Source organism: Neovison vison, chromosome 7 (assembly GCF_020171115.1).
Source record: "Neovison vison isolate M4711 chromosome 7, ASM_NN_V1, whole genome shotgun sequence".
Classification (NCBI taxonomy): Eukaryota; Metazoa; Chordata; class Mammalia; order Carnivora; family Mustelidae; genus Neogale; species Neogale vison.
In genome coordinates, this window is record NC_058097.1 from 189,294,100 (window position 1) to 189,316,762 (window position 22,663).

The 22,663-nt window shown below is 52.7% G+C and overlaps 1 protein-coding gene across 1 annotated transcript in view; it reads left to right on the forward strand.

The window, feature by feature from the left end:
• Window positions 1-9,284: 9,284 nt before the first annotated feature.
• Window positions 9,285-22,663, forward strand: part of CREB3L1 (cAMP responsive element binding protein 3 like 1) — a 34,472-nt gene continuing 21,093 nt past the window's right edge. The window contains exon 1 of the mRNA XM_044259179.1: window positions 9,285-9,522. Within this exon, the coding sequence (XP_044115114.1) occupies window positions 9,421-9,522 (102 nt within the window). The 5' untranslated portion in view covers window positions 9,285-9,420. The remainder of the gene's footprint in view (window positions 9,523-22,663) is intronic.

Genomic DNA, 22,663 nt, shown 5'->3' on the forward strand with positions numbered 1-22,663 from the left:
CGCTGCCCTTATCAATCATAGCACAATCTCCCTAACATATAAAGAGCTTCTAAAAATCAATAAGACAAGACCAACCACTAATTTTGAAAAGGTCAAAGAATATGAACAGGGTCTACAGAAAAGGAAACTTAAAGTGTTCTTGGGCATCTAAAATGACTCTCAGCCTCACTAATAGAAGAGAAATGCAAGCTGGAAACCATTCAAATGTTTACTGATACCCTTTATTTCAAAGACAGTAGAGAAAGCAGCACTGTGTACATAGCCGCTCCGGGGCGTGAATTGATATGAACCAGTTGACACTATCTATCGACATTACAAATGCACATTCTCTTTGACCCAGTAATACCTTGCCTGAGAATTTACCCTACAGATACACAGTGCTTGAACAAGACTATCATTACAACATTGTTTGTGATAGTAAAAACTTGGAAACAATCCAAATGTCCATCATCTAGGGATAGAGAAGTAAATTACGGTACAGTCATACAATGGGTAGCTATGCAGCTACTTAAAAAAAAAGAGGGGTACCTGGGTGGCTCAGTGGGTTAGGCCGCTGCCTTCGGCTCAGGTCATGATCCCGGGGTCCTGGGATCGAGTCCCGCATCAGGCTCTCTGCTCAGCAGGGAGCCTGCTTCCTCCTCTCTCTCTCTGCCTGCCTCTCTGCCTACTTGTAATCTCTCTCTGTCAAATAAATAAATAAAATCTTAAAAAAAAAAAAAGAATGAAGTTCTCTATGTACTAATATAGGCAGATCTCCAAAACAGATTAAAAAAAAAAAGGGAAAAAAAGATATAGAACAATGTATATAATAACCCTCTTTTCAGTTAAAAAAGAGAAAGAGCTGGTGGCTCCATGGGCGAAGTGTCCAACTCTTGATTTCGGCTCAGGTCTCGATGTCAGGGTCATGAGTGCCGTGTCGGGCTCCACATGGAGCATGGAACCTGCCTAGGATTTTCTGTCTCCCTCTGCCCCTCCCCACCACTCTCTCTTTCTCTCTTTCTCCAAAAAAGAGAGAGAGAGGAAAAAATATATAGATACATATGCATACACACACACAAACATACACACCCCAAAGAAGGGTACCCAAGGAAGCAATCAAATTGATTGTATGTTGATTAAAGGGTGAAAATGTAGCCATGAGGTTGGAGGATATAGGAATGAGAGGATTACCTCTTATTGTATTCCCTTTTTTATGTTTTTGAGTCACGTGACATTATCTATTCAACAAATTCAAAAAGACCAAAAAATAGTAATAATAATAATTTTTTTAAAAACAACCCTCAAAAGCCATCTACCTAGATATTGGGGGTTCTAGGCTTTTTCCCAAGTTGCTAGGTAGAGAGGATCCTACCTCACTTTCCCTTCCGGGGCCCTGCAGTATTTTCCTGAGGCCTTGGGTCTGGGTCTGTGGTGGCTGTTGTCCCAAGCGGTAGGTCACATAAGGGCAGGCTACGACAGGGGTCCAAGTCACCGTGTGAGCCCCAGGAAAACAGGATAATCCTGGTATCTGCCTCCGAGGGCTGTGATAAGGCTTAAATGAGGCTTAACTAAGAAAAGGCAGAGGAACTGCATAGCATAAATCCTGAGACGTGATAAATGTTACCGTAAAAATGTACCAGGCCCACTGTTGGTATTTTTTGCCAATTGTTGGTCTTTGTCTTATTGATTTACAGGGGCGATTTATGGATTCAGAAGATTGAGATCCTCGTGGCAAATCGGCAGAGCATTGAGGGTCAACGGGACCAGAATACATGGCAGTTTGTGAGAATCCTTATTTCTATGACGATTTCCCCTCCCGGCCATGCAGGCGAGTGTCTGCATGTCCCACACGAGAGGCCCTAGGGCTCATCTGGACAGGCCCGAGAAACGAAGTCTTTATTCATCAGCTCTGTGTCACTGTGTGTCACTGCCAGTGTCCCCAGGGTTGCCAGACACCGTCATTCTCCACTTCAGCTCTCGGAACAACTCCCCTTCCACTCTCGATCAGACTCATTCTTTGCGCCCTCCCTAGAGGTGCCCAGTTTGTGGAGTACATGCGTGGTGCCGGGCTGTGTAAGGACTGAATTCACTAACAGATGAGTTAAGGCCTACCCTGGGAATCCCCAAGTCTTCATGCAGGGGCTCCCCAGGGGAGACAGACTCCAAGTGATTAGGCCTGAAGGGGTATAGCAAGGGATCAGGGCCCCGGATACACACCACTGGAGCCCCTCGCCCTGATCCTTGGGTTTTTGGTGCTTGCTTGCCACAGAGCTGAGAAAAAAACGTGGCTCCCCTGGGCCCACATCCATTCATTTTCTCCAGGGAATTAGTCCGCCCTTCAATTCTGGAGGCTCCAGAAATGTTCCTCAGAGCATCTGGAATATATATTTGCTCTCCCTGGTGATTGCCAAGGCCAGCTCTGCTGGTTTTCTGTTTGTTCTACTCAGCCATGGGAGCTGGAGCTGGTTCCTGCGGATGGGGATGCCCCTAGCCCCCAAAGTCCTCTCTCTCTGCATGACAGGGGATGGGAGCCCAGGCGTGGACCTGCTCTTCAAGCAAAGGAAACTGAATGAAGGCTACCGAGAATTAAAGATTGGAGTCTCCAAAGCCCCCAGGTTCCTCCCAATGCCCCCAGAAAGGCCCCCATTACTACAAACGTGTCCAGTCCTAGAGTCTGGATCCTACCTGGAAAGATTAAGTCAAACAGATCAAATTCCCACTCGAGTTTAATATCTGTGTGACCTTGGACAAATAACATAACCTCTCTGAGCCTCACCTTTTTCATCTATAAAAGTAAAAATATTTCTGTATTTACACCTATCTCACTTCAGGGTATATTAAAGGTATTTGAGAAACCCTGCAGACAACAGAATTAGAGAGATCTTAATAGGAGAAAAAGAATACAAAGAAAGGGGGGATAAAGACCTAAGATGAAGCCAGGGTGCAGTCAGTGAAATGGAACACCACCCACCCGTCCCGACCCCCTACACCCCCGCCATGAGATCCTGTTACAGAGGTGTGCCCCAGCAAATTCACCTCTGAGCTTCCTGACATCCCAGATAAAGGAAATTCAATGAGACACAAAATCTGAAGTGGCCATGAGATTCAGAATAGACCCACAGCTCAGAAGCGACCAGCTTTTCTGTGCCCTGAGGTCAACGAAGCTCTCTTCCCTGGACCTGGCAAAGGGGACAGGTTGGGGAGGAGGAGTGTGTACACAGCGAAGCTGAGGCTATCTTCTAGGGCTTTTTTGTGTTTGAAATAAAATAAAATGCCTGACAGTGACCCTTAGAGCAGCTGGCCCATAGTAGGTGCTTAATACATCCATCCTCCCTTCCTCCTTCCCTCCCTCCCTCCCTCCCTCCCTTCCTTCTCGGTCCTCCTGGGTCCTCAGTCTCCTCCCAGGTAAGGAGTGTCTGTGAGATCTGTGCACACAGCTCCTCAACCCTTCAGCACATGCTAATTAAATACTTGCTGTGTACCAGGCTCTGGGCAAGGCCAGTGCAGGAATTGCCCTAAACCTCACTCGATTCTTTCCTGCTGTCCCCAGATCCTTCTTGGTCTCAGAAGTCCTCTCCCTTCCCCCCCACCACCCACCCTTCCCTGTCTCAGGGCTCTGCCTCCCCTCCGGCAGGCTTATAAACCCCAGGGAACCCTACTCCTGTGGCTTGCCCCTCATTCCCCACATAGCTTCAGGCTGCTCCCTCCTGCCACCACATTCATGGAGCTCAGCCACGTGCAAAAGCACCATTAATCTTCCACTCCGTCTCCCCCAGCCCTGCTGCCTATTGGAAGAAGATGGAAACCAGATTTGCGGCCGCACGCGCTGGCGCGGATATGCACAGAGGGGTGGGTCCACTTCTAGGTGTGAGCTGGCACTCTCCCTCAGGAGGCTTGCACGCGGGCTCGAATGGCGGAAGCCCCCTCAGGTCAGTCGGCACCTCCGGACACAGGATCAGCCGCCCAAGCGGCGCGAGCGGGCACGGTCTCACGGCCGCCCACTGCAAACTCAGCTCCTGGCTGATGGACGCCCAGAGACAGAGGAGCCCCTCACACACACAGCCCACATGTGCTCTCTGGACAGAGGGAGACCGAATCACAGCAGCTCAGGGCTGGTAGGATGGAATCTGAGCGATCATCCTGTCCAGACCCTCATTTTACCAAAACGAATCTGAAGTCTTGATTTAACCTTGACCGTTACCTGTCCCCACACACCTGAACACTGCCTGGGTGCATTTTAGCAAAGTTTTGGATTTAAATGCCCGATGCTTCTTCTGTGCTTTCCTGCTGATGGGCCCCTTCAGCCTTGCCAGACTTGGAGGTTGGGGAAACTGAGGCATAGAAGCAGGCAGGAGGTAGACTGAGCAAGTGTGGCAGTAGGGGTCAGGGTCTAGCCTCTGAACTTTCCGTACCCCTGCCCTCCCTCTCGGTCCCATATTTCCAGCTCTGCCAGGCCTAGGTGGGGCAGGATTTGCTGGGGAGTGTTCCCGACAACACAAGGGCTCACCAAGGCAAAAGGAAGGCCTGGCTTTGTTGACTTTTCTCCCCTGGCTTCCATTAGAAAGCAAAGGGGCTAGAGGCTGGATACTTGAGTGTACGTACTCTGGGGTTGGAGCCAGTGGCCTGAATTATAGAGGTATCTAGAAGCAGAATTGGTACAGGTGACTCGAGGTAGAGGAAAGAAGGGTGAGTTCAGAGCAGGACTGAGCAAAGCAGGAAGCGGGTGGAGCTGTTCCCCAGGCGGCAGGCAGACAGAGGGCCAAGGGGCGGGCCTGCCTCCAGTCCAAAGAAGGGACAGTAGAACAGAAATTCAGGGAAAACGAAGCTTAAATAATTACCAGGAAAAGTCACTGGAAGAGAGGCAAGTGTTTTCTTAGTCCTTAAGGAACTTCAGTCTTCAGAGAATTTGGAGAGGGGGAAAAAAATCAAGGTCCTTTTCCAAGGCAGGGTGGCTGGTGATTCACTAGCTGCTGAGGAAGGCCCTGGAAGGCCCTCCCCTCAGCTCCTGCCTCTCCCTAGTGAGCAAACCCAGTTCATCTGGGGTGAGTGGAAAGGGCCCTGGGTAAGAAGCCTGGAGGCCCAGATTTCATCCCTATCTCTGCCTCCTTTAAACCTGGCGACCTAAGGCAAGCCTCCTATGCCCCAGGCCTTGGTCTCCTGCAAAATAAAGGAGTGGTAAGTCATGAACTCTCTGAGCCTTGGTTTTCTCATCTGAGGATTGGGGATGATAATAAATCACATTTCATCAAATCTAAGAATCGATATCATCAATTGTATGATGCACCACTATTTCATGTACATTCAGAAAAAACTACCTAAGTATCACATGCCATCGATTATAAGACACATTCTGATTTCCGCGATGCTGAAACGTACCTCCCAGCATCAGTGAATATGATACTCATTTCACAAGTGTCTTCCAAGAATTAAATGCGATAACATAAGTATTTAGTGCCTGGCACAACGCAAGTACTCAATAGATTTCAGGTATTTTTATGGTTCAGGGTGAAGCAGGGAAGGAACCAGGCCAAGGGGATGGGTCTGAAGCCCACCCCCACCCACCTGGCAGGGTGCCACCCCAGGGACTGAAGGTCCCAGGTCCCGCCCCAGCAGGGGGCACGGGGAAAGCAGTCGTTCAGCCCCTTTTAGGAAGCCACAAGAGAACAAAGGGCCCCATCTATGCCCCGGAAGTCAGCCTAATCTCCAGGATGAATGTGTTTTCATTTCTCAGAAGTTCCTGTTAGAGTATGCCGAAGTGTTTTTCCCTTTACAATCCAGGCAAACAAGGCAGGTTTACTTTGGGTGACCTTCTACCCACCACCCAGGGCCTGCCTGCCGAGTGTAAATACCCAGCCTTGCACCCTTCTGGAGGCTCTGGGCAGGAGCCTGGAACATTGGAGTGCCAAGCCTCCTAAGGAAGCAGGTGCTTCGCCCCTTCCCACCTCCACTCTCCAACAAGACCTGTGCTGGTATAGGCGCATTTAGAAGGTCATTGGAGAGGACAGGACCCTCTGTGTCATTAACACATCTCCCATTTTATTAATGTGAAAACTGAGGCCCAGAGAAGGACAGTGACTCTCCAGGGGTATGAAAGCGTGGCCATCCCCATCCAAGCCCCCACCCCCTCCACCCTCCGATATACACACACACCATCCCTGCTCACAGCGCAGCCGGACAAGGAGCCCCTCTCTCCACCTGACCTTCAGGGTCTGGGACAGGCAGGAAGCTTATCTCTGTCCTTTCTCTCTGGTGCGTCATTGCCTGGGATGGGATGTCTTTATGCATTTCGCTTACCCTCTGAAACAGCTGCTGGAGAGCAACAACCAGATGTTCCTAAGCCGGTAACGGAAGGGGCTACAGTCTGTGCTTTTCTTGACCTGGATTGCAGGTGTTTGCAGAGCCAATTTTGGCCTCCTTCCCCTGACCCTTCAGATGCAGAGAAGGGGCCTGAGAGGGGCTGGGCTGTGGGGCCAGGTCCAGGGACTGGTAGGGAGGGAGCAGACCCTCCCTATGAGGAGAGACCCCCCAAACCTCAGACCCAGTGAGTTGTCTAATCTCCTCTCCCCAAAAATCGGTAAGAGAAGATACAGAAAGGACACACAGCTACAGAAGGCTTCGGGTGGTCCCCCTAACCTGAGCTAGGACCACTCTCTTCAGTACTTGAACAGAGCCTCGAGCCTCCTATGATCATAGATCATATGATCAGGTTGGTGGAGGGCACTGGGGTTTCACGTTCGTCCCTCTCGCTCCCACACCAATGCCTGCCTCTCCCACTCTTTCTGTTCTACTAACTGTTCCCTCTGGCCGCAGTCCTTTTCCCTCCACTGTGCCCCCTTTTACCATTCAGTCCAGGCCTGGGTTCTCAGCTCACACATTCCCGTCTTCAGAGAGGGCCTCCTTCCCCACTCAGTTGGATCACACTGGTTTATTCCTTCGTGGTCCTCCCACTATCTGAAACCATTTTCTTCCATTTTTTCTACCCTTTCTTCCCTCATTGACTGTGGAAAAATTCTTAATCACTGCTATATCTTCAGTGCCGGGGCTGTTTATCATGCTCAGTAATACTTGCAGAACATGTGACTAAATTCCCTGCCGTACTCGTCCTTGCGGGACTTCGCCATCCCCTTGACCCGGGAAAAAAGCAAGATCACGCTCCTACTATGTGCCAGGCTCTGCACTGCCCATTCCCTCTCTTCTCTCCTCCTCCCCTGCCCCCTCCGCCACCCCCCACCCTCAGGATTTCTCCTGGGAGATCCTGCCTCTCAGACTCCACGGGAGGTACCGGAACCAGTTTGTCTCCCCAGGATTATTTCCAATGGTTTCCTGGGGTGTTCACCTGGGTAAGAATCAGGAAAGAGAGGACACTCTAATCCTATTTATCTAAAACTATATAATCTTCCCCAATCATTTAAATGGTGCCTCTGTCTCCAATTACAGAGCCGGCTGGGAGGAACACACACACAATTTCCAGCCAACCTCAGGCAGAGGGACAGTTTTCTTCCTCCTGGGGGCCTGCAGGGATTCCAAGCTTGGGGACCGGGACCCCAGACACCTGCTACTTCAAACTGACCTGCCACAGACTGGTGTGTTGGCCCTGCCAGAGACTATGCCCCTCCTCCTGGAAAAGGATCGGCCACATTCTCAGTGCTGGAATGTTCCCCAGGTGGCCCGTTGTGAGGCATGTGGGCAACACACCCACGGTCTCAGCACCCTAATTCTACCTGTCACTGTTTTGAAAGTCAGCTGATTGCTTTTGGGCCCACCTAGAGTGTGGGCTATATTCTCAGCTTCTCAGAAGCAAACTCTTCAGGAAGCTTGGGCACTAATAGTCATATGACAGCTTGGAGGATCAGAACCTTATTCTCCAGAACTCTGTCAACTGGGTCAAGAGACGGAGGGAAAGCCACGCGCCTGCCTACCTGCCCCAGGCGAGCAAACAGCTTCTATCTCTGCCTCACCGTGTGTGCCCACCTTGGCACCGACAGAGCAATTTCCGTAACACTCTGGCTTAACCACAATGACATCTCTGCTTCTTAAAGGCTTTTTGGTTCCTGAGCTAATTAAAAGCCGCAGACTGAGAGGACACACTTAATCCTATTAATGACTTCTGGGCAGGAACCAGTGCCTTTCTCATTCCCTCCATTTGTTCAGGTGCCTGGTGATTGTTTATCAGCTTTTTCAAGAGATTAAGCTGAACTCCCTGGCAGGCCACTTGGGTACTGGTTCCAGGGGGCCTGGGAGTGTTCGGTGACCCTGGGGTGTGCAGACAGTCACACCTGGCAAGCTCCATGGGCTCTGCTGTTCTTCAACGTCTTGCTCTTACGAGCCATTAGAGGGACTGGATGACTGATGAGGAGTCTTCGCCTCATTTCTGCTGTTCACTGCGCCCTTTCACACGCAAGAAACCTGGATACGGGCCCTTGCCCTGAAGGATCTGAGTCCGGTGGGATCATAGACATGTGAGCAAATGGTGACAGTAACACATTAGACTCACCACAGAGGAGGTAAGCACACTGTGTCCCTCGAGTGTATAGGATGCTAACTGCTCCAGCCTGCAGACCAGGGAAGTCTCCCTGGAGGAGGAGACATGTGAACAGATCTCCACCTAGAGATCTGTTGAGGGGCCCATGAGACAGAATTGCCCAACTTTGGATTTGGTTCAGGCTCTAGCATAAGGCTGGAAAAATGGAAATAACTCAGCTCCCTCATGAATTTATGGGACAGTGGTTGGCAAAGCCTCGACGAGATGCCGAAGTTCCAGGAACACAGTTACTGGCTCCAGGATAATTTTGCTTCAAGCCCCTACCTTGATCTTCAGAGAACAGAGACATTGAACAAGGAAGATCAGCTTGCCGTTGTTTCTTTAAAAGAGGAGGGGCCAATCCTCAGGCCCCTCCCTCTTCTCATTAATATGAAATTTATCGTGAATATTGATGTGGGGGCGTGGCGCCTCGGCCAGCTGGGCTAACCAGCCAGGGGTTCCCGGTTTCACAGAGAGGAAAGTGACAGAAGCTGTGCAGAGGGAGACGCAGAGAGAGCAGAGCGCCGGGCAGCCACCCAGTCTCGGGGGAGCGCTTAGCTCCCCCACCCCCGGCTGCCACCCTGTCCGGGGGGCTCCTCAAGCCCTCAGTCCCAATCCCAGGCTCCCCATGGAAGCCAGCTGTGCCCCGGGAGGAGCCGGAGGAGGAGGAGTCGGCTAAATGTTCGCGGTGCGCCCGGGGCCCCTGAGCCCAGCCTGCTCCGCGCCGCTGCCCTAAGGCCCCCGCGCCCCCGGCGCCCCCTACCCGGGGCCGCGCCGCCCCTGCCCGCCCCTCCCCGGGGCTTCGCCCCGGACCTGCCCCCGCCCGCTAGCCTGCGCTCAGACAGGAGCTCTGGGCCGGGCGCGCTGCCGCCCTGGAGTGAGGGAAGCCCAGGCGAAGGGGGTCTCCGGAGCCGGCCGCGATGGACGCCGTCTTGGAGCCCTTCCCGGCCGACAGGCTGTTCCCTGGATCCAGCTTCCTGGACTTGGGGGATCTGAACGAGTCGGATTTCCTCAACAATGCGGTAAGATGAAGGGTCTGCGTCCCCTTTCCACCACTCCGCACCCCTCTTCGCGGCGCGCCTGACCCCCCCTTCCCGAGGGACGGGACTACAGGGCAGAAGCGGGGGAGGGGGCTCGGTGCAGGGTCCCCGAGAGACACGTGGTTAGAGCTGTGAGATTTGGGCACTAGATCCCTCCATACCCCCGCTAGACCCCGAACCTGGGCCGGAGCCTCTGAGCTTGCGCTAGTGCGCACCCCTCCTGGGGGCTCCGTCCGTGGATACATTGACCTCGGCTTTCTAGGAGGAATGGGATGTCGAGGAGTCAGGGCCAGCCGATCCCTGGATACGTGCCCGAGGGACACCAGTCCTGTCCCCCCCACGTCCCCCCCCCCATTTTCCAGCGGTTCTCCACCCACCCACGGGGTTCCAGGACCAGATTGGGCTAAAAGTGGCGGCGCCCCTGCCTGCGCCCCCTTTAGGACCTCGGTGGCTCAGCGGCTGGTTCTCCGCTGGGGGGCGCACACGGAAGTGTTCGGAAGGCCAGGGACCCGATGCCCCTTGGGGGGCCAGAGTAGTACCCCGGTTCTAAGGCAGTCCTGGTAACTGAGGGGTGCTGCCGCGGCCGCCCCGCGGAGTCAGGCCTGAGGTTCCCTAGGGACGGACCCGAGGCTGAGATGGTCAGGGCAGCACAGGGTGATCGGTCAGGAGAAGGGAGATCTTTCTCCCCATCTTTGTGTCTCTAGTTCTTCCTCCGTCCTTCGTATCTCCCTTTCTCTGACTCTCTCCCTGTGTCTTCGTGACTATCTCTGTCTCTGAGCTTGTGCTTCTCTTTCTCTTCCCCTCCCTCCCTAAGGAAACGTGGCTTCTCTTCTTCCCTCCCTTCCTCCCTCTCTCAGGCTCAGCCCAAAAGCCCTGCTTGCTGGGGGGAGGGGCATGGGCTCCGCAAGGCAAGAAAATATTTGGGTTCAGAAGGGCCTGCTGGGTTGAAATGTGGACAGCTTGGGGAATCTGCTGGGATTCCCCCCCACCATGCAGTGAACTGCCCATCTCTCTCTCTCTCTTTCTCTCTCCCTCCCTCCCTTACACACACACACACACACACACACACACACACCGTCTGATGGGTCTCTGCTGGCTGCTCCACCTCCTGGGACCACGATAAACTTGGCCAGACAAGAGACTTCCAGGATTGGACATGGTGGACTTTGACTTCAATTGTCCCAGACCTCTAGACTGATGGTGGGGAAACAAGTCAAGGGACAGGAACCTGAGTCCAGGAGGCATGGGGTGTGAGGTCTCCCAGCCCTCCATTAGGGATATCTGGGTCACCCTGCTTTCTGAGGATGGCCCCTGGTCCCAGGGAAAGGGAGCAACACAATTCTGCACACAGGCCAAGAACAGGAGGTGGGGAGGACTTGAGCTGGTAGTGGGGAGAGCAGGGTTCTAGTCCTGTGCCTGCTTCAGCATCCCACTGTGAGCTGTGCCTCTGCTGCTTTGTCTGTAAAGTGGGCAGAAGTTGAATCAAGTCTTTCTAAGGATAGTCTGGCACAGATCCTGGGGATCAAGTGGCAGGGAATGGGGGTTCTGTACACCCCTCCTGGAGTTGGTAACGGATACCAGTCAGAGGGAGAGGAGTTTGGAGTTTGTTCCCCTGCAGCGGGGGGTGGGGGGGTGATAGAGCTCTCCCCACAGCACTATGAGGTGCCCTCAGCAGCTGAGTGGGTCTTTCTTCTGAATGAACTCTGCTGCCTACAGCTTCTTCCTGATCCTCCATTCAGCCTTGTGTCCCCAGCTGCTCAGCTGGGCCTTGGTCCAGCGCAGGAAAGGAGGCAGGATCAGACAGTGGTATCCAGCACTGGGACTAGGGAGGGAAAGCCCTGCTGGGGAAACTCCTGACCTTGAACCTAGGCAAGGCCAAGCCAGGAAGGGAGAGAGGAAGGGATTTCTAGGAGGATAGACCAAGAACTCCCAGCTAGGAATCTGGAGATTTGGTTCTAGCTGTTCTGCCACCAGCCAGCTGGGCGGTTCAGACAAGTGGCTTTTCTTCCTCTGGGCCTTGGTTCCTGCATTGGAAAAATGGAGGTATAGATCCTTCCCCATAGTGGTGAGAAAATTAATTAAAAAATCAATGGAGGAAAATGCCTGGCAGGTAAGTTTCTATAGTTAACTTGTTCCAGAAACTAGATGGAGTGGTGGTTAAGAACTACTCAACTACTCAACAACGAGTTGCTCTGTGACCTTGAGCAAATCACTTTCCTTCTCTGGTGCCTCCGCTTATATGTCCAAGATCCCTTACAGCTGAGACCACATACCAACCCTACCCCTGACTCCCTCTTCATTCTGCATGAGGGTAGGGAAGTGTTTCTAAGGTAAGGATGGGAAGGGATGGAGTCTGTGTGTCTCCCAATCTAGAAGATAGAGAACAGAGTATTCACTCTCCTTCTTAAAAATCCAGATAAAGGCCATAAGATCATGTGGAAAATGTGTGTGTTCTGTTGCCCCATGAAAAAAGCAAGAACCCAAAATTCTGATGCTCACCCTGGACACAACTCTGTAAGAAATACATGTTCACGTGGACAGAGACAGAATGAGTTTGCAGTTCAAGTCAGGTACGTCTGGAGAGTTAGGGACATTTTCTTTTTACCTTCTATGAAGATTCCTTCATGCTGTTCCCAGCTTATCTGTGTGATTCTCGGAGACACCCCTCAGAAGGGGCTGTGCTTCCTGACAGATGTGGGAGACTTCTACTCCCTCTCCATCCCCCACTCCTTCCCAGTTCCTGATGTGACCACAGGAGAGCCCTTGTCCCCTGTATCCTGTGATCCTTCAGCAGCTGGGCAGGTATGAGAGAGGGACTGGTGCTCAGAAAGCTGGGATAAAGCACTAGAGGGAGAACAGGTTGTGTCCCAGACAGAGATACTATGTCTGTGTGCCTCTTGCCTTCTTCTTCTGGCTAAGGAGAAGGACTGACTCTAGTTTCTCCAGAGAGAAATGGCTTCGGATCCCACAGATGCCCCAGCTGGGAGGGTGTGGGGAGGAGAAGGAGGAAGAGGAGTGCTATTTTCTCAAAGGGGAGCAGCAGGAAGCTGCAAGGATGTTTGCCTAGTACATTCATTCGTTTACCTCCCAGCAGTTGGGAAAGCCAGGTGTGGAAATGACTAGGACCCAGGGACCAGCCCAGGGGAAGGGAGTTGTGGGGGCTAAGCCAGGCCCAGAGCCTGGCTTCTCCAGATCTAAATAGGGAAACAGAGAACCACCACAACCACCACTATCCCAGCCTTGGGGGATTAGGGAGATTAGAGAAGTATGTGCATTTGGGTGTTCCTATGTCTGTGTGTGGGCCTTTAACAGCCCCTAAAAGAGGAGGGTGTGTGTGTGTGTGTGTGTGTGTGTGTGTGTGTGTGTGTGTGTGTGTTTCTCTTTAAATTCTCACCAACAGGAAAGAAGACCCAAGGGCCAAGGCACTCTGGTCTCAGAGTAGAATCCCCTAGAAAAGAACTAATGGCGAAGCTAAAATCTCAGGGCTCCAACTCAGGAAGGGAGATCTCCCCAGATACCTAGTCCTCCTCCAAAACACTGAGTTTGTTTGGGGTAGGGGTCTTTTGTTTTGTTTTTGCTTCCCCCACTGGGATACAAGCTCCTTGAGGGCAGGAGTCTGTCTTGTTCCCTTGTGCTATCCCCAGTGCCCAGCACAGTGCTTGGCAAAGAGGAGGCCTCAACCGAGGATGGCTAAATGAGGGAAAGGGGGCCCACCCCAGACCTCACATATTTTTAGGGAGGAGGAACAAGGGTGCTTAAGCCACCAGCCATCAGGATCCTGCAAGCCATACTCTGAGGTCTGAGAAGGGATCTCCATGATTCCCAATGAGTTGTCATTGCCTTGAGTCATCCCCATCCTATGGCACAGACCCCCAGGGCCCCTGGACAAGGATAACGTAAATTAGTTGACCCACAGCAGATGTGAACTTGTGGCTTAGGTCTCATCTTTGAACATTAGTCCTAGGCCTTCCATCTTCTCCACTTTTCTCTTGTTCAGGTTGCCTGGGACTCCTGGATCCATACTTACCCAGCTTCAAAGGAAGTCTCTTCTAGTCCTGCCTCAGGGCTGTTGCATATGCTGTTTCTGACATCTAGAACACTTCCCCTCTGGTTCTCTCCATCCCGTTCTCTTTAGTCCAGGTGCCAACTCTTTGGAGCAGCCTCCTGACCACCTCAAGGGACCCCTGGCCCCCTCTCATTTTCTGGTTCAGCCCTTGAGGCCTTCATAGTCCTCATCCGAGTGTACAGCTATGTTGCTGGCTTACTGTCCATCTCCTCCCCTGAGGAAGCAAGTTCCATGAGAACAGAGACCCTGTCAGTTCTAGGGTTTATGGCTAGGTCATAAACCTAGCCCAGTGCTCTGGTACAAAATAGGGGCTTAATTTAGTCAAACTCCATCATAAGACAAGAAGCCAAGTCCAAATTTTTCAGTCATGCAAAATGCGGAGTTACGTTATTTCAGGAGCAATGAAAAGCAACATTCTTCTGTTGGTCTGCACTATGACAAAAAGCCCAAAAGTCAAGATCATGGAACCTGACCACATGCAGCAGACCAAACTGAGAAAGCTCCGGAGGAGCGTGGGATAGTCACTTCTTTACCAACCGGCCCACCCCGAGATAAGGGTTTTGCCCACCATCACTTGAGGTGGGCTCCAGGCAGAGGAAAGAGACAAGTTTGGGTTGCCTTGTAGCGGATTTTGCTCTATTTCAAGGATGTACCGTATTTGTAGAGGAAATTACTTCAGACTAGAGCAGTCCCTGGAAGGGAATAGGAGAATGTTTTTTAAAAGACAGGCCTGAGTGTTCCAGAAGTGTATTGCTAATTCCAGAAGGGGCCCCAGAGTTCTCAGGGTCCTGGCCTGGTTAGCCTGGAAGGTCATTGGGATGCTGGACCCCACAAAAAATGCTGCCTGTACCCCAAACTACAATGGGGTCCCTCTGGCTTCCCTGGACCAGCTGGGGCTTCGCTTGGTTGTTCTTCAATCCATGCGTCCAGTCTTTTAACAAATGGGCACAGAAGGAGCCCTTTGCTGGTCACTGTGTATAGCGACCTCCATCAACTGACAGGCAAGTGAGAGAGAGGGGGACAGACAGTAGCAGCACCACGGGTGCAGGGACGGTGCAGAGCAGGGCGGGCCCCCCAGGAGGAGCATCCAGCTGAGATCGAGGTCACAGCAGGTTTCTTAGAGGAGGGGACCTGGCACACTCTCTCCATCATGGCCCCATCCCTCTTGGCAAAGAACTTGCTGGAAGGCACTGTCTCTTTTATTGAGCCTGTAGAGGTATCCTTGAAAAGAAAGCCAAGGGTGGAAAGGAGCCAGGGGTCCCATGGAATGAGTCAAGTTGGGGAGAGAACCGTCAACTCACTCTTTCTTTCTCTCAATCTCTCTCTCTCTCTCTCTCTCTCGTTCTGGTTTGCACTTTACTCTCTAGGCCATGGGAAGTTTGGGCTGTCTGATATGAGAGGGACCCCACCTTCATTCTCTCCCACTGTCAACTTCAGGGAACCACAGATGCCTGGAGCGTTAGGGGCAGTGCCAGCAGCTCGCCTGGCCAGTGAGAGCCAAGCAGAGGCCCCACAGCCCATCCCATGCCCTGTCCTCAGATTCACTTGGGCATGCTGCTCCCTGGCCCACCTGGGAACTTGGACCTTTGCTCTCTGTAGCTCCCAGGACTCCCCAGGAGGATCTATTTATGTCTGGCTGGCCTGCCTGCTGTGCCAGGAGAGGACAAAGGACAGCCCCACCTTGTGTCTTCTCCTCCCCATACCATGTGCCTCCTGCAAATCCTGGTCCAGAGGCCCTCCTGGAGCACCCTCTCTGGGACCTGGCTTGCCCCTGAACCTCCCTCAAGAAACCAGCTCCAGATGCTGGAGAACAAGCTGTTCTTCTGGAAGTCTCTGCGCTCCAGGGGGCAGGATGGAGGAGGACGATTTGGGTGGAGTTAAGTCAAGACCGTGAGCATTGCTCTGGCTGGAACACTGTGTAACCCCCTCAAGCAGATGAGGGGAAGTCAGAATAAGTGGCAGGACCCTTGACCAGGATGGGCAAGAAGAAGGTAAGGGTGGGGGCGTCTGGTTCAGAAGAGGCTGGGAGGCACAAGAAATGGTCTAGAACTCTGACCATCACAGAAAATATGTCAAAGGGATCAATTTCCTTGGAATGTCAGAGAGTCTGATCTCCATGACCTGGACATACCATGTCACCAGCAAAGTCAGCTTGACAACTGGGGCAATTATGGGCTTCCCTGCTGCTGACTTCGCCATGCCTCCTCTCCCAAGTCTCCTGGGACAGAGCCCTCGCCACAGCTTCCTTGGCCCTTGGCCCTTGGTTCTTGGCCCAGGAGCCATTTCACCCATCCCAGAGAGGCTGACACATCTGGGCTGGGCTGTGTGGTCCAGTATAACAGCTGGACAGCAGCAGCTGTCCCCCTTTTCCCCTTCCAAAAGAAAAACAAAAATGAAAGCAGCAGAGGAGTAAGGCAGGCTCTTCAGGCCCTCATGGAGAGCCGGGAGACGGTTTTAAAGCAGTCACTGAGGGGAACTGCTTCTGAGGCGGGGAGGCCCAAGCCCTTTCCCAAGCGTGTCCCTCTGCCTGGGCCATCCTCACCTCTCCTAAACTCACTGTGTGACCTTGGACAAATCACTTCCCCTCTCTGGGCCCTGGCTGCACCGTTGCTGAACTAGACAGAGAGTTCTTTGAGAGCAGGAACGTCAGACGATTATTTTTATCTGTTGCCTAGTTATAGCTATAGGGACTGAGTGCTGAGGAAATGCTTATTTATTGGATGGATGGATGGATGGATGGATGGATGGAAGGAAGGAAGGAAAGCAAGGAAGGAGTGGGGAGGGGTGATGGATGGATAGATGGGTAGATGAACAGACAGTGGAAGAAAGGACACTTCCACACTTCCAGCTTTAAGGATACTTTTTGTTAAAGTGGACTTTATTTTTTATGGACATAGTGATTGTTAACCTAAATTCCACATCTACCTTTCACTTTACCATACTAGCCTTTTCTGTCATAAAAGAATATAGGTAAGGCATGCATATGAATTATAAAGGATAATAAAAGAGATATGTGTGTACTCACTACCCCTGTTAAAGAACTGAGCCCAGCTCTGAGTATCTGGGTCTCTCACAGATGCCTGAGTTTGGGGGAGAGGTGTTCTAGGGACTCTGAGTCCACTCCATTCTGGGAAGATTCTGAACAGGAATGTCCTGGGACCTGGCACCTACTCCCAGACTCAACCTGACCAGACAGCAAGGCCACAGGTCAGATAGCTAATACCTCAAAAACACAGGGGTCCTGAGCCATCCTGAGATGGGGTGGGGTGGCCGTGAATGGTCTCCTTTAATGGCTCAGACCTGGGAGCAAATCTTGGCTCTCACCATTTGTCATCTCCGTGAACTTGGGCAGGTGCTGGAACCTCTCCCAGCTGATTTTCTTCATCCATTAAGTATGACCATAGGCCATGGGGTTCTTCGGAGGATTCTGTTAGATAAGGGCTAGCACAGTGCCTGGCACATAAATTGTAACTGTTGCCACTGATTTCATTCTGATTGTTGTTGTCATGACCTGAAAGGGAGGTCCCAGCATTGGCCAGTCCTCGGAGGAAGGTCCCACCTTCTCCATCCCTGTGGTGAGCCCTGGTTGTAGGAATTTTATTTCCCTTATCTGTCTGACCTCTTGGGAGCTGGAAGGCTCTTTTGAGTAAAGACAGAAGATGCCAGACCCCCTTTGCAAAGCTCTTTCTGGGCTTAGCCAGGGATGAGCTACATTGGGACTCCAAGTGAGGACCCAGTGCGTGGAATTTGGGGGCATAGTTTGTACCTGGCTTTGTACTTGCTGTTGGGACAGGGCAGCAGAAAATCAATGATTCCTTGAACAACCAGCATTGTCATGTTCGTTTAAGAGCACGAACTTTGCAATCAGAGCTTGGGTTCAAATCCTGATTCAGTCTCTTGCTAAATGAATGAACCTGGGGAAACTACTTAACTTCTCTGTGCCTCAGTTTCCTCAACTTTAAATAAGGATACTACCTTATCTTCTGAAAATTAAATGAGATACTACATGGAAGGAGCTACAACAGTGCCTGGGACATAAATATTAGCTATTATTATTATTATTACTTTCATTATTAGGCATACTATATGCTATGCCCTGTGTGAGGCCCAGCAGAGGGTTCAAGGATGAACTCCATCCTGCATCCTACCCTCAAGGAGGTATGAGTTCAGAAGGAGATATGGGTCCCATTGTGCCTACTTAGAGTTCAGGACATGATATTAACCAGTGACTCAACAATCTATAAGTGCTGTAGTGGTTCAAGAGGGGCATCAGGTGGTACGGTGGGCGACCAAGGAGGGCTTCTTAGTGGAAGTGGCATTTTAATTGGGCCTTAGGGGATGATAGGAGTTAGAATAAAGAAATAAAGGGCAAAGGTATTCCAGACACTAGGAATGGTATAAGCAAAGGCCCTGGGGCACTGAAGCTCAAAGCCGTTTCAAGGAGCTGGGAGTGGTCATCCAACTAGTATGGAGGGAAGAGAAGGACGAGGGTCTCCAACTACAGTGCTGAGTTGAGATACATGAATAACAGAGCTTCAATGCCATGCTTAGGAGATAGGAGTTTTTCAGTAGGGAGGAGGGAGCCAAAGATAGTTCTGAGCTGGACAAAGTGGTGGTCCCAGTGACTCTGAACTGTATCAGTGCTAGGAGTTTAGGGTCCATTAGGAATCCTCTGTCGGCCTGTCTGGATGCTGAGGGACCCTCACCAAAGGGTGGGAGGATTGTGTCTGGAGTCCGGAGCAGCCTGAGGCTGTAGCCGAGCCCAGGTCTCTTCTCTTCTCTGACTTCCACCCTGTGCCCTGATGTGACTCTCACACTGGGCCGGAGTACCAGTTCTCATCAGGCTCTTTCATCTGCAGCCCTTGGGCCAGGCTGACCTGGAGAGGCCCAAGGCAACTCCACCCTTGCAAGGAAATAGGATTCACGCTGCAGGGCCGAGAGCTCCAGCCTGAACCATGTCCTTCCTCCCGGCCCGACCCCAGGGCCCTACAGGGTTCCGCCACCCCTCCAACAGCTCAGGACCCTCCACTCTCAGCCCTACAGGGACATGTAGGGTGCTGGGGGTCTAGAAGGATCTGAGCCCTCCTTCTGAGACCATCCCAGTCTGGCACCCTCACCTCCTTGGCCCTCCCAGCCATCAGCTAAGACAAGATGCCCAGAGCCCCTTTCATCATCCTCCCAGAGAAGAGGCCCAGCCCTGCCCTCTGCTGCCCCACGGCCTTCACCCCTTCCTCTCCCAGAGCTGCAAATCAGTTCCACATTTGGGATCTGGCATGTACTATCTGCTCAGAACTTTCCCCTCCCAGTTAGCTCAGGCTCCCATCTCCCCCCACCCCACATGGTCAGCCCATGGGGTCTGCAGAAGGGGAAGGGCTCCTGCCTTCCGTGACCTCTTCAGAGGTCTGAGAGGGAGCTAGACTGTGGCAAGGCACCAGAGGGACCACTGACAGGAGGCCCTCCCGGAGAGAGATGAAAGAGAGAGGGTAGAGGGGGTGGGGCCGAGACAGAGCTTGAGCAAAGCATAAGAGGGGATGAGGGGTTGGGGGGTGGTGAGGGAAGGAGCGAGGTAGTTCCCAGCTCAGCACATTCCTGAGACATCTGGACGCGCTGGAAGGGCCCCAGCTGGCCCGCATGGCTGTGGCTCCAGCTTCTTTGCTCTGTGATGTCAGGACCCAGCATTCCCCCTCCTCTCTGAGTCCCACTGGCCTGAGGTCCACCTTGGGGCTGAGTGTTGGGGTCTCCTCGCCAGACCCCTCACCCTCATTGAGCAAGAATGAGGCTGCTGAGGCCCCGGAGGAAACGCCTGCCCCAGAGGAGGGCCTGGGCATGGTGGTAGGAGGCCCACACCAAAGGCCCAGGGGTTTGTCTGTGCAACGGACTCCAGGAGATTCCTCTCGGAGGCTGATGCCAGCCCCTCTCTTCTCCTTGGAAGGGAGATACAGAGGAAAGGCTCTGGAAATGGCTGCTTACCTCAAGCTGTGTGATGCTGAGCAACTCCACTGTCTTCCTTGGCTCTCCGTTCTTTTCTCTGTAATAATAATAATAATAATAATAACAACAGCAGCAGCAGCTCCGTGTCAGTGAGACCCTTCCACACATCCTGCATTGTGTCCCAAACTTTAAAGATTTTATTTATTTATTTGGCAGAGAGAGATCACAAGTAGACAGAGAGGCAGGCAGAGAGAGAGAGAGGGAAGCAGGCTCCCTGCTGAGCAGAGAGCCCGATGCGGGACTCGATCCCAGGACCCTGAGATCATGACCTGAGCCGAAGGCAGCGGCTTAACCCACTGAGCCACCCAGGCGCCCGTGTCCCAAACTTTACAAATGTCATCATGTATTGAAGCCTCACGGCACCCTAGTAGTTAGAGATCAGTACCCCTAGTTTAGAGCTGGGACTGGGGCCCAGAGAGGTTAAGAAAGTTGCCCAAGGCTACACAGTAAGTAACAGCCAGAATTAGAACTGGATCTGTCTGCCTCCCTTGCTCCTAACCATTGAACTCCACTGCCTCTGTTAGGACAGACCTAACGATGCCAGAATTCTTTTTAGCTCAAAAATGGTGATGATTTTTTTTGGCGATCGTGGGGCTCTTCAAGAAGGGCAGGGGCAGGCATTAGTCACACACTGGGTGGGGGAAGGAGAACAGAGGCAGCTGGCTTTGAAGCATCTGATGGGTCAGGAATCTTTGGAGATCCCCTCCCTTGGAGTCCCAGAGAGGCCAAACCCTCAAGGCTAGAGCCACAGCCTGATCCCCAGTAGAACCCAGGGGTCCCGCACCTTCCCTGAAGGCAAGGAGTAAATAAGAAGAGAGAATGCAGCGTCTTCCAAAAATAAAACCTGAGGACAACTCAGACAGGCCGGGACAGCTGAGGAAGCCAGGGGCCGAACGCTGAGTGCACTGGAGAGAGGGAAGAGGCCAAGGGAATTCCAGCCAGTGCCGGGTGGCAGGCTCCAACTGAGAAGGGCCTTCCAGCTGGCCAGGGGCCGGGAGAGCAGCTTGGCTGGGTGGCCACGGGGCTCTGTTGACACTCTTGGGCCTAGTCAAACCCTGAGGGCGGCTCCTACAGCACCAAATAGGGGACTCTGGTCCCTGAGAACTGGTCTGTCTGCGGCTTAAGAACAATAGGGCCTTGGGAAAGAACCACCTGGGTACCACAGGCCCCACTAGGGAGGAGCTGAGGGAAGGAGGCCAGGAGCATGGAAACTCTGCCTGCAGCGGGAGTAAGCTGGCATGGAAGCGGAATTCAGGCCAGTCATTCCTGGAGGCTCAGCTGCAGAAGAAAGGCCTCAGTCCATTAACTAACTCACTGGCACATTCCTTCATTCACCCATTCGTTCAGTCCATCAGGCAGTCACTCAGCAAACAGCTGAGCACCTAGCATGTGCTGGGACCAGCGCTGGGCTTCGGAGATACACATGAGAACTGGTCACAGCAGACATAGAGGCGATGTGGCTGGATCATCTCAAGCTATACTAAGACACTAGGAAACTATCCTAAAGCCAGTAAGAAGCCATCGATAGATACCGAGGAGGAAAGTCACATAGTCATATTGTGTTAGGAGGTACCTCTTAATGGAAGGTAGAGAATGTTCTGGAGACTGATCAGAGTTCAAGCCTGAGACTTACCTTCCTCAGTGGGGTGTATTCATACTGCTAGTCAGAAAATCTTTTGTGAGCAGGAGCTGGACTTTGTTCATCTGTATATCCACAGTGCTGGGCACATAGTAGGTGCTTAGTAAATCCTGAAGGAATATATAAGTCATGAATAAATGGATGTGATTAGATGTCCTTATTCTCCAGAGGCCCCCAGTGCCAGCACTGGCACTGAGTCTCCAGTGTCCTGAGCTGTTCCACAGGGATCCTCTGGCCACCGCGTATGGACCAACATCTCCAGCAGCCAGACCGTGGGCTGCTGCGCCCTCAGTGGTGCCAGTCACAGCTAATCCCAGCCCTGGGCGGCGGCACTTGTTGCCACCGCTTCCTCCTGCCCAGACAGTACCTGGCACTAACCCCAGGGCTGGGCCACAGCACATGGGCCGCCTGGTTGAAAGGTGCCAGGGGCTGGCCAGGAACCTGCAGGCCAGCTCTCTCTGCTTTCCTGAGGGGTCTGTGGCCTGGCCAGGGAAGGGTTACCAGTATCAGGGGAGGGGAGCAGAGAGCCACACCAGCAGGACTGGGGGCTACAGGGGAGAATGAGAACACACGCTCTCCCCAGACCCTGCTGTGTGCGCGGGAAGCAGCCCATGGTGGGCGCCACCCTGCGCCTGCCCTCCTCTCTCCCTTCCTGTCTCCAGCACAAGCATGGAAAGGCTCAATCCCTGTGTTGTCCCCTCCTCCAGTCCCAGGGTCACTGTCCCAGCCCCAGGCGAGCCTGGGACTCCCAATGCTGCCTCGCTGGGGGTCATATGACTCAGGCGTGTGGGTTGGCGCAGTCAGCCTCTAGTTCTGTGGTGGTGTGACATGTTGTGTGTGTTCAAGTGAGAGGGTGCGGGGCCGTGCCTGACCATCTCTGGGGTGGCTGCGCCCATGTGCGTGTATACAGGAAAATGTGTGTCTGTCTGATCACCCCTGGGGAGTGTGTCCTTGATGGGGCTGTGTTGGTGCCTGCCGGTGTCAGCCTCAGGGAACCCCTGAGTGTGTGTGTGCCAGGCTGGATGTGGGATGTGTCCGAGGATGTGGGTCTTCCGTTGTGTGGTATCAGAAAAGTGTTGTTTCCCTGTGTAAGAAGGAACCTCACAGCCCACGTCTGTAGAGCACATGCACATGTATGCACACACATACACACACAGAGAAGCTTTTCTGCTTACTTGGACTTGGGCTTTGTGGTGAATAGTTCGGTAGGGGGAAAATATGAAACCTCAGCAGCCGCCTTCCCTGGGCCTGTGGGGAATGGGGGATGAGAGTGAGGTTGGAGGTTGGAACAATGTGTCCCCCTCCTTAACCCCCATGCCTTTGCTAGGAAGACTCAGGGACCAGCTCCAGGGACTGGAGAACTGGCTCCATCCCTTCCCAGTCCCCAGGGAGGCCAGGACAGAGGAAAAGAGCCCAGTCTCTGAAGA